This window comes from Corythoichthys intestinalis, chromosome 2 (assembly GCF_030265065.1).
Source record: "Corythoichthys intestinalis isolate RoL2023-P3 chromosome 2, ASM3026506v1, whole genome shotgun sequence".
In the NCBI taxonomy this organism is placed as follows: Eukaryota; Metazoa; Chordata; class Actinopteri; order Syngnathiformes; family Syngnathidae; genus Corythoichthys; species Corythoichthys intestinalis.
This window is the reverse complement of record NC_080396.1, coordinates 6,256,165-6,273,099: the sequence shown is the minus strand read 5'-3', so window position 1 is coordinate 6,273,099 and position 16,935 is coordinate 6,256,165. Positions and strand designations below refer to the sequence as shown.

Sequence of the window (16,935 nt, the reverse complement as noted above, 5' to 3'; positions counted from 1 at the left end):
GAATCGGCAAAAATATATCGGACATGCCTTTTTAAATATATATATATATATATATATATATTTTTTTTTAATTAAATCGTTTTTTTAATTGTATTTAACGTTACAGACATAATATGTTACATTCATCCAGAGTCTTTAGTTTTGGCTCAAGGTAGGGTTATCAAATTTATCCCGATAATGGCGGTAATTAATTTTTTAAAAAATGTATCACGTTAAAATATTTAACGCAATTAATGCATGCGCTGCACGACCCACTTATGCATTGTTGCGCTCAATCTGTAATGGCGCCGTTTTACCTACAGTGGGGAGAACAAGTATTTGATACACTGCCAATGGGTTTTCCCATTGGCAGTGTATCAAATACTTGTTCTCCCCACTGTATATAGAGAGCTAAAAGGCATCTTAAAATGAGTAGAGTGAATTTTGGAAGCCTTTGGAGCCTTTTTTTAATTGGCTAAAGCCTTACAATCCCTGTCCCTACGATTAGAAATATCGTGGGAAGCAATGTGGGGAAGCAAGGTAGTAATTGATCTTTTTCTTAACACCCTATGTTATATCCCAACGCAGAGAAGATATATCAATTGGTAGCACTACGCACAGTCATGGTTGCACTTCCCATCATGCATTTGGGCATGGCTACAGTATCATTTACTGAAAGCTCAACAAATACACTAGATGACAATATTTAGTCACAATATACAAAGTCACAAGTCTTTCTATCCGTGGATCCCTCTCACAGAAAGAATGTTAATAATGTAAATGCCATCTTGAGGATTTATTGTCATAATAAACAAATACAGTACTTATGTACTGTATGTGGAATGTATATATTCGTCCGAGTTTTATTCATGTTTTTCTTAATGCATTGCCAAAATATATATGATCGGGAAAAATTATCGGGAATTGAATCGGGAGCAAAAAAAAAGCAATCGGATCGGGAAATATCAGGATCGGCAGATACTCAAACTAAAACGATCGGGATCGGATCGGGAGCAAAAAAACATGATCGGAACAACCCTACCAGGAATCAAAACTTACTATAAAGGGGAGCCAGCAACAACAAGGGCAAGAATGACCCATTGCACAAGACGAGAACAGAATGACGCAATAAGGACTGAATAGAAACGGGAAGCTTAAATACACAGACAAGGGGTAAAGAGACAATTAGGCACAGGTGCGTGACACAAGAGGCAGCGGATTGGTCAATACACAAAGACCAGATACACTAGAGCACAAACTTACAATAACTCAAAGCATGACACAACACTGATTCTTGGCAGGAGCATATGGATAACCTTTTTTGATACAAATTATCACCTTTTTTATATACTGCATTGTCACACCCCTACTGTGAACGCAACACAGTGTCTCTCTAAGCAATGTTCAGAAGTTGAGAAACCTGTATTAATAAATACAACAATTACTGTGATGGAATTGTGCCACTTCCAGGAATAAAGACGTTAATTGGGGCAATAAGATATTTCGCAACAGCTATGAATGTAGAATACACAATGTTGAGAGGCTTGTGTTTCGCAATCTGTCAACATACCTTGTGGTTTTTGTCCTCGCTGAAACAACCGAGCAATTAAAAAAAAAAAAAGCTTTGTAACATTTGATATAAAAAGGCATAAAGCTGGAGAAGTTTTCAGCCATCATACATACATACATACTATCCTCTTCTGATCGACCGAGGCCTGTGAAACATGCCTTCCTGCTTCAGTTTCTGCTCCGCACTTGGTGAGAATATACTTTTGAAAAATCGAGTGTTGAAATGTCCACCTAATTTGTCGGTCTGATGTTTGTTTTGCAGTGCTGGTAGCAACCACTTATGTCCTCACAGCAGGTGAGCGTAAAGATCATCGGCAACATATACATGCATTTGATTCGCTGGTTTTCAAAACAATCAGTTCATTTCTTCACGTTTCTTTCTGCAATTGTAGTTTCAGCGGAGAAAGTCACAACCTGTGATTCCGACCGTTTGAACGTTCATCGCCTACAGTGTGGTAAGACTTTGGCCTATATCTTAAATATATATATATATAAATATATATATATACACAGTGCCTTGCAAAAGTATTCGGCCCCCTTGAACCTTGCAACCTTTCGCCACATTTCAGGCTTCAAACATAAAGATATAAAATTTTAAATTTTTTGTCAAGAATCAACAACAAGTGGGACACAATCGTGAAGTGGAACAAAATTTATTGGATAATTTAAACTTTTTTAACAAATAAAAAAACTGAAAAGTGGGGCGTGCAATATTATTCGGCCCCCTTGCGTTAATACTTTGTAGTGCCACCTTTTGCTCCAATTACAGCTGCAAGTCACTTGGGGTATGTTTCTATCAGTTTTGCACATCGAGAGACTGACATTCTTTGTGGCCAAAAAGTTCAATTTTGATTTCATCTGACCAGAGCACCTTCTTCCACATGTTTGGTGTGTCTCCCAGGTGACTTGTGGCAAACTTTAAACGAGACTTTTTATGGAAATCTTTGAGAAATGGCTTTCTTCTTGCCACTCTTCCATAAAGGCCAGATTTGTGCAGTGTACGACTGATTGTTGTCCTATGGACAGATTCTCCCACCTCAGCTGTAGATCTCTGCAGTTCATCCAGAGCGATCCTGGGCCTCTTGGCTGCATCTCTGATCAGTTTTCTCCTTGTTTGAGAAGAAAGTTTGGAAGGACGGCCGGGTCTTGGTAGATTTGCAGTGGTCTGATGCGCCTTCCATTTCAATATGATGGCTTGCACAGTGCTCCTTGAGATGTTTAAAGCTTGGGAAATCTTTTTGTATCCAAATCCGGCTTTAAACTTCTCCACAACAGTATCTCGGACCTGCCTGGTGTGTTCCTTGGTTTTCATAATGCTCTCTGCACTTTAAACAGAACCCTGAGACTATCACAGAGCAGGTGCATTTATACGGAGACTTGATTACACACAGGTAGATTCTATTTATCCCTTGAGAGTCGAAGGACGCGCCGGCGCGTCCTCAGCGCACGTCGTCTTTGAAGCGCCCTCACGTTTTAATTACGTCACCCACATGCCGTTGGTTGGTCTCGTTTTAAAGTGCGGAAGTTGCGGTTTACTCTCATTATTTGAAGTCAATCGACCAACTAAAACGTGAGATATTGTCATTTAAGTTTTATAGTTTTATTGTCCTCTCAAAAAAACATTAAAACGCTGCATGGATCATTTCTTTATGTCTATATTTCCATCATTTCTTGTCCTTTTTCAAAACGGAAGCTCCATGAAAAAAACACAAATCAAACGAACCCTTTCGAAGTCACAGTGGAAGCACAAAATGCATTTTTTAAATAAATATAACTGCCGTGCGAGGTTCCACCGAACGAGAGGGAGGAGTGTTCTGAAGCAGCGAGGGGGCGAGCGACGGCCGTGTGGCTCGAGCAGCGACTTTGTGTGACTTTGAGAATGAACGGAAAACTAAATTTAGCGTAGGCAATTGTGCTTTTTGATCAACTTGAGGAAGAGGATGGTCCAAATTCGTCATCATCGTCTTCTTCGGAAGAGTCCTCGAGTGAAGATAGTGACGGATTTGAACACGTGGGTGACGCCATCGACGAGCAGAGGTAAGCAAACTCACTTTTTTTTTTTTTGATGCTGAAAAAGTTTCTTTTGAAAGTTTCTTTTGATATTGCAAGACAAAGTTAATTTTGATGCAATATAAGTGTGTGTTTGTGTATATAATAATAAAATGTGCATATCAGATCAAAGTCGTACGTGCACTGTGTGTATCCAAGGCAGGAATTTATAATTGTGATGATCTTCTTTCTATATGAAGATTAGGGATGTAGCACATATTCAGCTATGGTATTCTTTCTATTGTCATACATATAGATTTCCATTATTATTTATTGCTGTATATATTTTTATTTTATACTTTATTATTTTCATAAATACTGACTTTTTTTCTTGTACATTTATAGTGACAATGAAAGTAAAGTGAAATGAAAATGGAAGGGTGGAAAGAGGACCGACACCCCATGGAAGTGTGGGCTGTGTGATGTCGCCCTGTGTCGAATTCCAGGACGAAACAGCTTTTCGGAGTGGCATGCCTGAAAAAAATTTAACTTGTTTATTGTAAATATTTTTGAAAATACTTTTTTTCCCAATGTTGTATATATATTTTTTCCCCACAATCAGTCTTCTCAATTTGTCTATATAAATGTGTGTTCAAGAAGCTTGATTGTGTGTACATAGTTTTCATCAGGTGATGGGCCGCAATACCTAAACTCATAAAGAGATGGCCTCTAAACACTTTTTGTGTTAGATGGTATGGTAACACTTTATAATAACTATCCGTTTTACTAGTTAATAGATCATTAGTAAACTGTTGATAAATGATTTATTGCTGATTTGTGAAGTATTTGTTAACAGTTAGTTAAGCATTTAGAGTGTGTTCCAATATGGTCGACCCCATTCTAAATGCCCATGCTAGTTGATGGATCTTAATAAAACTATATACACTTTATGTTGAAGGTCATAAGTTTTATTTGTTAAATATACAAAGAAAAGTACAAATATTTGTTGGTTCTATGGCAGATTTTCATAAATGTGCAACATGAGCGCTGCCTGCAAAATGCCTTATCAAAATGCCTTTTCTTTTGAAGTGAACGACATTTCTTAACCTGAAAAAACAGAAATGCCAAACGTTACACACAAAAACTTCAAACGTTTCTACACAAACTGTGTTTCAGGTTAAGAACACCCTGTAAATGCTTAACAAACTGTTAACAAATACTTCACAAATCAACAATAAATCATTTATCAACACTTTACTAATGATCTATTAACTAGTAGACGGATAGTTATTATAAAGTGTTATCGATGGTATATATTTTTTCACTGTTTGGTCTGCTGTATATAACCTGTTTTGACTAGAGCATGTAGAAAGGCAAAAAACGCCTATGGCTATACCTGTTGTTTATGTTGAATTGTCAAATATAAGACTATTTATTCTAAATTTTTTTGGTTGAATGTTCATCCTAACATGTTGAATAAATATTACAAAGTTTCAAAACGGTTCGTTACGCATGTTTGGTTGTCAATTGGACATCAATATTAAAAAATTTGACAAAACGATTTTGGAATTTTTGGTCTTTTTGGGCCCAAAGTGAATTAAACAACAGTTTGGACATGAAGTTCAAGGTGTCACAAAAAAAGGGACCAAACCAGGCCATCGTAAACAATTCTTTTTTTGAAATATAAAGGCAACTTCAAAGGCATGCAAAATCAGACAAAATAGGCCCAGACCTTAAAGGGTTAAACAGAACCCTGAGACTATCACAGAGCAGGTGCATTTATACGGAGACTTGATTACACAGAGGTGGATTCTATTTTTCATCATCGGTCATTTAGGACAACATTGGATCATTCAAAGATCCTCACTGAACTTCTGGAGTGAGTTTGCTGCACTGAAAGTAAAGGGGCCGAATAATATTGCACGCCCCACTTTTCAGTTTTTTATTTGTTAATAAAGTTTAAATTATCCAATAAATGTTGTTCCACTTCACGATTGTGTCCCACTTGTTGTTGATTATTGACAAAAAAATTAAATTTCATATCTTTATGTTTGAAGCCTGAAATGAGGCGAAAGGTTGCAAGATTCAAGGGGGCCGAATACTTTTGCAAGGCACTGTATATATATATATATATATATGTATATTTATATTAGGGTACAACGGTTCAGTTAGCCCATGGTTCGGTTTGCTTTTTGTATTTTTTGTATTTTTTTTCTTTTTTTTTTTTTTAAAAACTGCCTTTATTTTGCTTTTAAGAAAATGAAATAAACACTTAAAATGTAAACATCTTCGACTGTTAAAATGCCTCTTAGCTATTTGGCTAGTTTAGTGACTGACTACTGAAATACACACACAGTAGTAAAAAAGTTACTTGGCAAAGTAACTGGTGTTACTTTTCATGTTTTTTTTTTTCTTTTTTTCAAAAAAACAAAAACAAACAAAAACATAGTAACCTTTGCTATGTTTGGAGGTCATTTAATGTTGTGAATCAACCATTAAAGTTGATAAAATTGCTCCCGTTTTTGCATTAGTTCCCTTCTGTCTACTTTCGACATGTGAAAATTTTAAAACTGTTTCATCCTTTAAAGATAGACTCAAGTCAAGATTTTGCCGATTTAGAGTACTTTGGATAATAAGTTACTTAGGTTCAATAGGAAGGTTCAATACAACAGAGCCTTTCTGAGAAGTTTACTGCTTTAAAATGGCGGCTGTTTACTAACGCTACCGAGTCTGTCATTTCGCATGTAGTTCTATACGCATGAGATATCTAGGCGTAGGTTGTAGGCTGTCGGCTACAGTCAGGAAATATTGGAGCCACCTAGCCTAGCATCGCATTTGCTACAGCGTCACAACAAACACTCTTACCTCACCGTGCCTCTGACTTTTCACACGTCATTCAACCAACGTATTAACGAACAGAGGAAAAAAAACGTAATGCACGAAAAACGTACAAAATTTGAACGTAACGTACGGCGTACACATTTAAAAATCAGTGCTCACTTGTACAAATTATGCGGAGACCGCACAACTTGACAGGTATGAATTATAGTGGACCGTCACAGTTAGGTAGTAGCACTCTGTAGCACGGGACATCCAACTATCAGTTGTCAGGGCGAAACTATGTGCTTTAGCGAAGTCATCTTCGATGGCTTTGCGTGCCATTTCATAAATGTCGGGGAATACGTTGTTGGAGAAATATGTCCGTGAGGGAACAATGTAACGCGGGTCAAGCGTTGCAAATAAATTAACGAAGCCCGCCGTGTGTTTTCACTAGTGTCATCTCCGGGGTTGTCCGGCTCTGAGAAAGTGATATCTGTGGGTGATGCCGGCTGAGGTGCCGGAGTCATGTTATAAGTGTTGCCATTAGCATAGGGAACAAGCGCTGAGCAATGCTTGCACATTGTTGTTGTTTTTTTTCAATATTTTCTCTCCCTCCTATTTTTTTTTTTTTTTTTTTGGAAACTTTGTTTATTGGTCACATAAGTCATGACATAAGCAACAAGATGTGAGCATTTTTTCCTTTTCCACCATATCAAAAGAACACAAAAAAAAACAACAACAACAAAAATAATAAAAGTAAAAAAAACCTCAACCCACCCAAAACCCAAGGCACATATCTCAAAAAAAATAAAAAAACTATGATTATTTTCCCGTTTAAAGGGGAAAAAGGCACAGCTCAAGAAAAACTAATATTCCCAAAATATTTAGGGCAAAGTTCAAACCCTCCCTCCTATTTTCTCTCCCTCCACATTGTAGTCCACGGGGAAACCAAAATGTTGCCACACTGCAGATTTGAAAGAAGCCAGTACTTCCTCAAAATTTGGTCTCTCCACTCCTCCGCTCGCCATGGCTTTTTTGTTTTCTTTCTTGTTTCACTTTCACTTCGCTTGTAAGCGAGAGAGGGCGTTACTCTGCATCTATTACACAGGTGCTTGACAGCGATCGGACATTTACTTGCGACGGAGCAGGGATTTCTCCACAGCTGTGCTTCTTGTCACACACAGAGCTCGACCAATTCATTCCACAAGCATTCGGAATAAATTAATTGCAAAACCGAAAAGGCGCGGTTCATAAAGGCGTATTGAACCGTACAGGGCGAACCATACGGTTCGACTTTGAACTGCAAACCGTTGCAATCCTAATATATATATATATATATATATATATATATATATATATACAGTAGATGGCGGAAAACACTCAGGTGACTTGACTCTGAGACCTCCAATTTGGCCAAATTTCAAAATTGTTCGATATGCATGTGTGATACATCATTGGACAGTTTAAAATCTCAATTTTCTGGAGGAATAAATTTTTTAAGCAAAAGGGCATTAAAAAAAAAAAAAACATTTAACAGCAAAACCCTAACTGGAGGCGAGAGCACGAGAGAGCAGAATTAAAGACGCCACGATTTTAACGAGATATTCTCACGTACTTACCTTGTTTGGATCCAAAAACTCCATATAGCATGTATGATCGAGTGTCACGACACAGATGTGAATGGCCACAGCTGGAGTTTTTCGGGATTTTATGGGTGAAACATGGTAATATAACAAGGGTCGCGATGCAGAAATCGCAGACAACAAGGCGTAGTTGAGATTTTCTTTTTCATAGAATTACCCTTTTAAATGTTATTTTGCAATTTTTCTTTGTTTGAATCGATTTAGTATCTAACATATTGGGGAAAATGCGACAGTAACAAAAAAAAAATACAATTAAGTGATAGTTATGAGGTAGATATCCGTGACTTTTTTTACAGACGCCAAATTTTTAATTCTGACATAATTTGTGTAAAAGTTTGAAATATGCGAGTGAATCCTTTTTTAAAGTTGTTGTTTTCTTTAAACTAAATATTAGACGTCAAATAATTATTCTAAGCTAAAAATGACAGACATTTCGAATGATATATTCGATTACTTACCTTGTTTTTATGGCAAGGTTGAAACAAAAGCGGTTGTGCGACGTCTGTAAACGGGGGTTTTCAGGGGAAACAGACAAATTAAAAATAGTTTGGGGGCTTAATGCGCCATGAATCTGCTATGGCAGCATGTAGACATATTGTTCTATGTTCAGTTGTTTTGGCTTAAAATACTGCAGTTTCTTTTAAAGATGGGTGCAGGAGCAGAAACTGCTTTTTCAGTCTTGTCTGTGTTTTCCGCCATACACATATATATATACACATATATATTAGGGCTGTCAAAATTATCGTGTTAACGCGCGGTAATTCATTTTTTAAATTAATCACGTTTATAATATTTAACGCAATTAACGCACATGTCCCGCTCAGACAGTATTCTGCCTAAGTAGGTTTTACAGCAGGCTTTTTGTGCTGTCTAACAGCGAACTCTTGTGGTCGCTTTGCGACATGGTTTATTTTTTTTCTTGCCAGTTCAATATGGCTGCGCGACGTCTCGGGCTGACGCCTACGTTGTAATGTTGTGCTTATATGATCCTTGGACAAGATTTGTCCGTAAGTATGGTTGTTGTAAAGAATGTACATATTATGTGAGTAAGCGAAATGTTCTATTTTTTGTATGAGACGCTTTTTGTTTATATTTAGTGAACCTGTATAGCGTGCTAAGCTAACGTTGTTGCTAATGCAATGCTTGTGTACTTTTTTGTTGTTGTAGTTTTACGACGGTCTAAAGAGGACAATGGTTTGAGGCTATTTTATGAATAAATCAGATGAAAAAGGGAGAAATCTGATTATTAAGGCGTCGTTCACTAGCTGTCTAGCTTTGGAAAAAGTAGACGCTTCGGAGTGAGGACAGCATAGACAGATTTAAATGACAGTAGAGTGAAATGCCCACTACAGTCCTTATGTACCGTATGTTGAATGTATATATCCATCTTGTGTCTTATCTTTCCATTCCAACAATTTATTTTACAGAATATATATATAATTTACAGAAAAATATGGCATATTTTATAGATGGTTTGAATTGCGATTAATTGCGATTAATTATGATGAATTACTTTTTAAGCTGTAATTAACTCGATTAAAAATTTTAATCGTTTGACAGCCCTAATATATATATATATATATATATATATATATATATATATATATATATATATATATATATATATGTGTGTGTGTGTGTGTGTTTACTAAGTGTTTATTTCATTTTCTTAAAAGCAAAATAAAGGCAGTTTTTAAAAAAAAAAAAAAAATACAAAAAGCAAACCGAACCATGGGCTAATTGAACGGTTGCACCCCAAATAAAAATATACAAATATATATATATATACATCAGAGGTTGCGCTAGACATTTTCGTTGTCTGTCATTTTGACTGACAGGGTCATAAAAATCCGGTCATAATCTATTTTTACCAGTCACTGAAATTTTTAAAATGATAATGATGACATATTCAATAGTATTTAGTTTTCATTCATTTTTAATTTTGTAACGCTTGCTTGGCGGCGAAAAATTAGACACTGAAGTTGTATTTTTCTCCCTCTTTTTACTCTGCTTACCGCCAACAACACCAACAAAACAACTCCATTCCCAAAGAAAAAGAGGACACCATATAGACCCCAATCACCAACGTCACACAATGATCTTAATTGTGGTTGTCAGCCCAAAATCTTCTAAATATATATTAAATGCATCTTACCAGATATAAAATGACTACTACATAGTCTGTGGTGATCGTTTGGTGCCAAGTTTCCTGAGCGAAATATGGGCGCCGCTATCTAGGAAAATGTCTGCTTCGCACTTCCGGTCCGGTTGAGTAGCAGTGTATTGACGACGATAAAACTACGAAATCAAGCCAGAGCAACCCATGGAATCTTCAAAAATTGATTCAGCACGACCTAGATGACACGTAGAAAAGATTGGATAGCAGTTCGTGTCACTTCGTTGATCATTCGTGGACAAAATTATTAACAACGGTCAGCCTGTGTTAACCTGAGGAATGGATTGATACTACGGCCATTAGTGACCAAAATGTGGTGAAATTACAAGTTATATTACATTTGCCGACTGCAGAAGGGCTGACATAGATTGTTTTGTTACAAGGAAATGCTACAAGGTTATGTACATATGATGTTAACACAGTATGTCATTCTTTTTTTTTTTATTGCAGGCATTGATCGCAATAAAACATTTAGACATGATTCCATGATTCCGTTTTTATTTTTAAACGATTGGTGCACTCCAAAACAGGTCAATAAATCACATTTATAAAAGTATTGCAAAAATAGCATATGAGAATGTGATATCAGACCGCAGAGCTCCGGAGCCTCGTGAACAAATAGCGACATCACGGAGGCCCTCGGCGGCATTTAGATGTGCTTTTTTCCCGTCCTCGGTAATTCCAGCTCCAATAGCATATATTTAAAGATGCTGCCGTTCACAAGTTCGTAGTTGGATCACGGCGATCTCGGCGAACCACCGTCTGTCACAATTCCTGCCCCTCTTTCGGCCTCTCCCGGGAGTCGAGCTGTCATCATCATTGTGGAACGCAAACGAATTATGTTCGATATATGTCCATCAACGTACAAGTCAAGTTGTCTTCCCTTTTATAACAGCGTTTCCCAGCTGGAAACAAACGAATAAAAACTTGTAACACTTGATTTATGCGGTGCATTCAAACACGATTAGCAACAGGCGGATAGCAGCAGTAGCAGAAGCTAGTTGTTGTAAAAACAATTAAACTTCGTAATTACAATCATCATCGTAATATCAATAGCAAAGGCAACAAGTCGTTTCATGCGCCAGATTTTAGGTTTCGTATTTTTAGAGAACATTACCTTCCATAACAGCGGGGGCATGACTGCAGGAGCTGTCAGTTTTGTACATCTTCCGTCCCTCCTGTATGACGAGTACGACCACCCATGGTTTGGAAATCGAAATGGTACGAAGCATGAAGGCCTTGGCTTGGTTCTCCACCCGCCTACATCAAAATAACATTCCCGGGATCTTGTATAAAGACCTTCCAACTTCGATTCCACCGCCATTGACTTCAATGGTAAACAGGCGGAAACGGAAGGGGAAGGAAGACATAAGGAAGTAAACCGGTACCTCGAAAACTTGTCTATACACAGGCGGCAATCTAGTCCACCAATTGGATCACGCGCTGGCACACCGGGTGCACCAATAAGAACCTCGCGTTGATGTGTCAATCACGGTGCTGCCGCCAGACCCCGGTGACGCTACAATATTCTGACAGAATAGCCAACGACGTCATGCATTAAGAGAGACAATAGCTAATTAATATGCCACCCTGTGGTCTGGGGTGTGAATTGCAACCTGTCAAAATGACTGACGGACTTCAGTTTTTTCCGTCACCGTTTTAAAAAACCGGTCAACGACGGAAAATTTCCGGTTAACGCGACCCCTGATATACATATATATATATATATATATATATATATATATATATATATATATATATTTTTTTTTTTACACAGTATTTAGTCAACCACCAATTGTGCAAGTTCTCCTACTTGAAAAGATTAGAGAGGCCTGTAATTGTCAACATGGGTAAACCTCAACCATGAGAGACAGAATATAGAAAAAAAAAGGGAATTTCACATTGATTTTTAAAGAATTTATTTCCAAATTAGAGTGGAAAACAAGTATTTGGTCACCTACAAACAAGCAAGATTTCTGGCTGTCAAAGAGATCTAACTTCTTCTAACAAGGTCTAACGAGGTCTAGCGAGGCTCCACTTGTTACCTGTATTAATGGCACCTGTTTAAACTCATTATCTGTATAAACGACATCTGTCCACAATGTCAGTCAGTCAGACTACAAACGCTACTATAGCCAAGACCAAATGAATGGGGCCATGTTTTTGAGTGAAAATCTCCTTCCATCAGCAAGGGCATACAAGATGAGATGTGACTGGGTCTTTCAGCATGACAATGATCCCAAACACACAGACAGGGCAACAAAGGTGTGGCTTCGGAAGAAGCATTTCAAGGTTCTGGAGTGGCCTAGCCAATCTCCAGATCTCAACCCCATAGAAAATCTGTGGAGGGAGTTGAAAAGTCCGTGTTGCCCCAAAACATCACTGCTCTAGAGGAGATCTGCATGGAGGAATGGGCCAAAATACCAGCAACAGTGTGTGAAAAGCATGTGAAATGTTACAGAAAACGTTTGGCCTTCGCTATTGCCAACAAAGGGTACAAAACAAAGTATTGAGATGAACTTTTGGTATTGACCAAATGATTCTTTTCCACCATGATTTGCAAATAAATTCTTTAAAAATCAAACAATGTGATTTTCTGGTTTTTTTCCACATTCTGTCTCTTGTGGTTGAGGTTTAGTCATCTTGAGAATTACAGGCCTCTCCAATATTTTCAAGTGGGAGAACTAGTGGTTGACTAAATTCTTATTTGCCCCACTGTACTTTTGGCCAGCACTGTATATCTTGATACAATGTATAGACGAATGCCTATACCTAGTGGAATCATTTAGATTGCTGTGTATTTGTCTTGTAACAGAGCAAGGAGTAATCAACGTACGGCGGGCTTTCTACGGCCGCTCAAACTCGGCGGTGTGCGCTGAAGGCCGACCTCCACAGCAAGTGGAAAACACGCGTTGCTCTCGCCGAGGCACAGTTAACACCCTGAGAAGAAGGTACAAGGGGTGGGAACTTCACCATACGTCTATGGCGGTCAATGCCAAGGAATGAGTTGAATTTTGGGGCATTTCAGGTCATTTACTGTTGATTTTCTGTCACTTCCTGTTGATTCGGGGGCGTTTCAGGGTTTCCTTCAGTGTATATCGTTTAACTCCCTGTTGATATCAGGTCACTTCCTGATGATTGGGGGGAGTTTCAGGCTTACTTCCTATTAAAATGACATCACTTCCTGTGGATATGAAGGCGTTTCAGGGTCATTTCCTTTTGACATGGTTAAACTTCCCTGTTGATATCAGATCACCTCCTGTTGATTTTATTGCATTTCTGGATCAGTTACTGTTGATATCAGATCACTTCACTTCCTGTTGATAAGGGGACGTTTCAGGTTTACTTCCATATCGGTTCACTTACTATTGATATCACATTACTTCCCGTGGATTTTGGGGCATATCTGGGCCACTTACTGATGATGTCAGGTAGGCCTGAACGATATTGGAAAAAACTATTGCTGCGATTTTTTGGGGGTTTGCGATATTATATTGCAATATTTAAAAAAAATATATATACAGTGCCTTGCATAAGTATTCGGCCCCCTTGAATCTTGCAACCTTTCGCCACATTTCAGGCTTCAAACATAAAGATATGAAATTTAATTTTTTTGTCAAGAATCAACAACAAGTGGGACACAATCATGAAGTGGAACAACATTTATTGGATAATTTAAACTTTTTTAACAAAAAAAAAAAAAACTGAAAAGTGGGGCGTGCAATATTATTCGGCCCCTTTACTTTCAGTGCAGCAAACTCACTCCAGAAGTTCAATGAGGATCTCTGAATGATCCAATGCTGTCCTAAATGACCGATGATAATAAATAGAATCTACCTGTGTGTAATCAAGTCTCCGTATAAATGCACCTGCTCTGTGATAGTCTCAGGGTTCTGTTTAAAGTGCAGAAAGCATTATGAAAACCAAGGAACACACCAGGCAGGTCCGAGATACTGTTGTGGAGAAGTTTAAAGCCGGATTGGGATACAAAAAGTTTTCCCAAGCTTTAAACATCTCAAGGAGCACTGTGCAAGCCATCATATTGAAATGGAAGGAGCATCAGACCACTGCAAATCTACCAAGACCCGGCCGTCCTTCCAAACTTTCTTCTCAAACAAGGAGAAAACTGATCAGAGATGCAGCCAAGAGGCCCATGATCACTCTGGATGAACTGCAGAGATCTACAGCTGAGGTAGGAGAGTCTGTCCATAGGACAACAATCAGCCGTACACTGCACAAATCTGGCCTTTATGGAAGAGTGGCAAGAAGAAAGCCATTTCTCAAAGATATCATAAAAAGTCTCGTTTAAAGTTTGCCACAAGCCACCTGGGAGACACACCAAACATGTGGAAGAAGGTGCTCTGGTCAGATGAAACCAAAATTGAACTTTTTGGCCACAATGCAAAACGATATGTTTGGCGTAAAAGCAACACAGCTCATCACCCTGAACACACCATCCCCACTGTCAAACATGGTGGTGGTAGCATCATGGTTTGGGCCTGCTTTTCTTCAGCAGGGACAGGGAAGATGGTTAAAATTAACGGGAAGATGGATGCAGCCAAATACAGGAACATTCTGGAAGAAAACCTGTTGGTATCTGCACAAGACCTGAGACTGGGACGGAGATTTATCTTCCAACAGGACAATGATCCAAAACATAAAGCCAAATCTACAATGGAATGGTTCAAAAATTAACGTATCCAGGTGTTAGAATGGCCAAGTCAAAGTCCAGACCTGAATCCAATCGAGAATCTGTGGAAAGAGCTGAAGACCGCTGTTCACAAACACTCTCCATCCAACCTCACTGAGCTCGAGCTGTTTTGCAAGGAAGAATGGGCAAGAATGTCAGTCTCTCCATGTGCAAAACTGATAGAAACGTACCCCAAGCGACTTGCAGCTGTAATTGGAGCAAAAGGTGGCGCTACAAAGTATTAACGCAAGGGGGCCGAATAATATTGCACGCCCCACTTATCAGTTTTTTATTTGTTAAAAAAGTTTAAATTATCCAATAAATTTTGTTCCACTTCACGATTGTGTCCCACTTGTTGTTGATTCTTGACAAAAAATTAAAATTTTATATGTTTATGTTTGAAGCCTGAAATGTGGCGAAAGGTTGCAAGGTTCAAGGGGGCCGAATACTTTTGCAAGGCACTGTATATACATTTTTTTTTTTCATTAGATGACCTGAATAGCTGGAAAGACTTTGGATGACTCACCATGACCACAGTGTACAGAGATCCCTCGTTTTTTGCGGATAATGGGGACCAGAACCCGCTGCGATAAGTGAAACCGCAAAGTTGCACCCCCACCCCCATAATTTGTATTTTTTTTGTGTGTGTGCTCAATGTATTCATTCAGACTTAGCATTGGAAAGAGATACATATAAGACTAAGGTTGTTCCGATCATGTTTTTTTGCTCCCGACCCGATCCCGATCGTTTTAGTTGAAGTATCTTCCGATCCCGATATTAAAATTCCCGATCCGATTGCTTTTTTTTTTTGCTCCCGATTCAATTCCAATCATTCCCGATAATTTTTCCCGATCATATACATTTTGGCAATGCATTCAGAAAAAAATGAATAAAACTCGTACGAATATATACATTCAACGTACAGTATATAAGTACTGTATTTGTTTATTATGACAATAAGTCCTCAAGATGGCATTTACTACATTATTAACATTCTTTCTGTGAGAGGGATCCACGGATAGAAAGAAGTGTAATTCTTAAAGGATAAATGTGACTTTGTATATTGTGACTAAATATTGCCATCTAGTGTATTTGTTGAGCTTTCAGTAAATGATACTGCAATGATGCGAAGTGGAATCATGACTGTGCGTAATGGTACCAATTGATATATCTTCTCAGCGTTGGGAAATAAAATAGGGTGTTAAGAAAAAGATCAACCTTTCTTCCCCACATTGCTTCCCACGATATTTCTGATCGTTGAGAGAGGGATTGTAATGCTTTAGCCAATTAAAAAAAAGGCTTCAAAGGCTGCCAAAATTCTCTCTACTCATTTAACGTTGCCTTTTAGTTTTATGTATACGTAATACGGTGCCATTATAGATTGAACACGACAATGCGTGAGTGGGTAGTGTAGCGCATACGTTAATTGCGTTAAATATTTTAATGTTATTACCGCCGTTGACGCGATAAGTTTGACAGCCCCACTTTAAGCAAAACTAAAGATTCTGGATGAGTGTAAGACATTTTGTCTGTAACGTTAAATACAATTAGAAAACGATTTAATTAAAAATAAAATAAAATAAAAATAAAATATCGGATCCGATATTTTATATTTTATTGCCGATTCCCATACTTTGAAAATGACGTGAGATGTCTATCTCTATAGACCCTACCCACCGACGTCACAAAATCACGTGATCGCTGTATTGTTCCGCCCCCCTTGTCCGTCATTTTGTGTCTGTATTATCAATAGTCTCAATTGATCGAGCAATTTATAATGCATTTCATAGAAGACCCGGTGCTTTCGGATGCCGTAAACTCACTGGATGCGTTGCATAAAAGGCGTTATGTGGAAAAGCTTCAGTTTATCCATTCGCCAGATCCATATTTGATGCCTAAATCGATGTTTTTCGACCCGCCGTCTTCGCCGTCTTTGCCTGACATCTGCTAGCTACCCTGATATTTACAACTATCTTGTCCACACAAAATCAGCCTATTCTCACGAAAGTTTGAAAAACTTTAAGAGCTTGGAGGCTTATAAATACTTCGTTGCTGGTTGGGTGAAACAG

General features: G+C 38.1%; 1 protein-coding gene across 4 annotated transcripts in view; it reads left to right on the top strand.

Annotated features, from left to right (window-relative positions):
* LOC130931315 (L-rhamnose-binding lectin SML-like) overlaps positions 1 to 16,935 on the top strand; it is a 41,245-nt gene that overhangs the window by 3,683 nt on the left and 20,627 nt on the right. For 2 of the 4 annotated variants that reach the window (XR_009067193.1, XM_057859996.1), the window contains exons 1-2: positions 401 to 2,003; positions 12,992 to 13,127. Coding sequence is in view for 3 of the 4 variants with exons in the window: in XM_057859996.1 (XP_057715979.1) it covers positions 1,829 to 2,003; positions 12,992 to 13,127 (311 nt within the window). In the remaining variant the exon portion in view is untranslated. Of the gene's footprint in view, positions 1 to 400; positions 2,004 to 12,991; positions 13,128 to 16,935 lie in introns of those variants that run through there. The other 2 variants (XM_057860012.1, XM_057860022.1) reach the window with 2 other exon arrangements.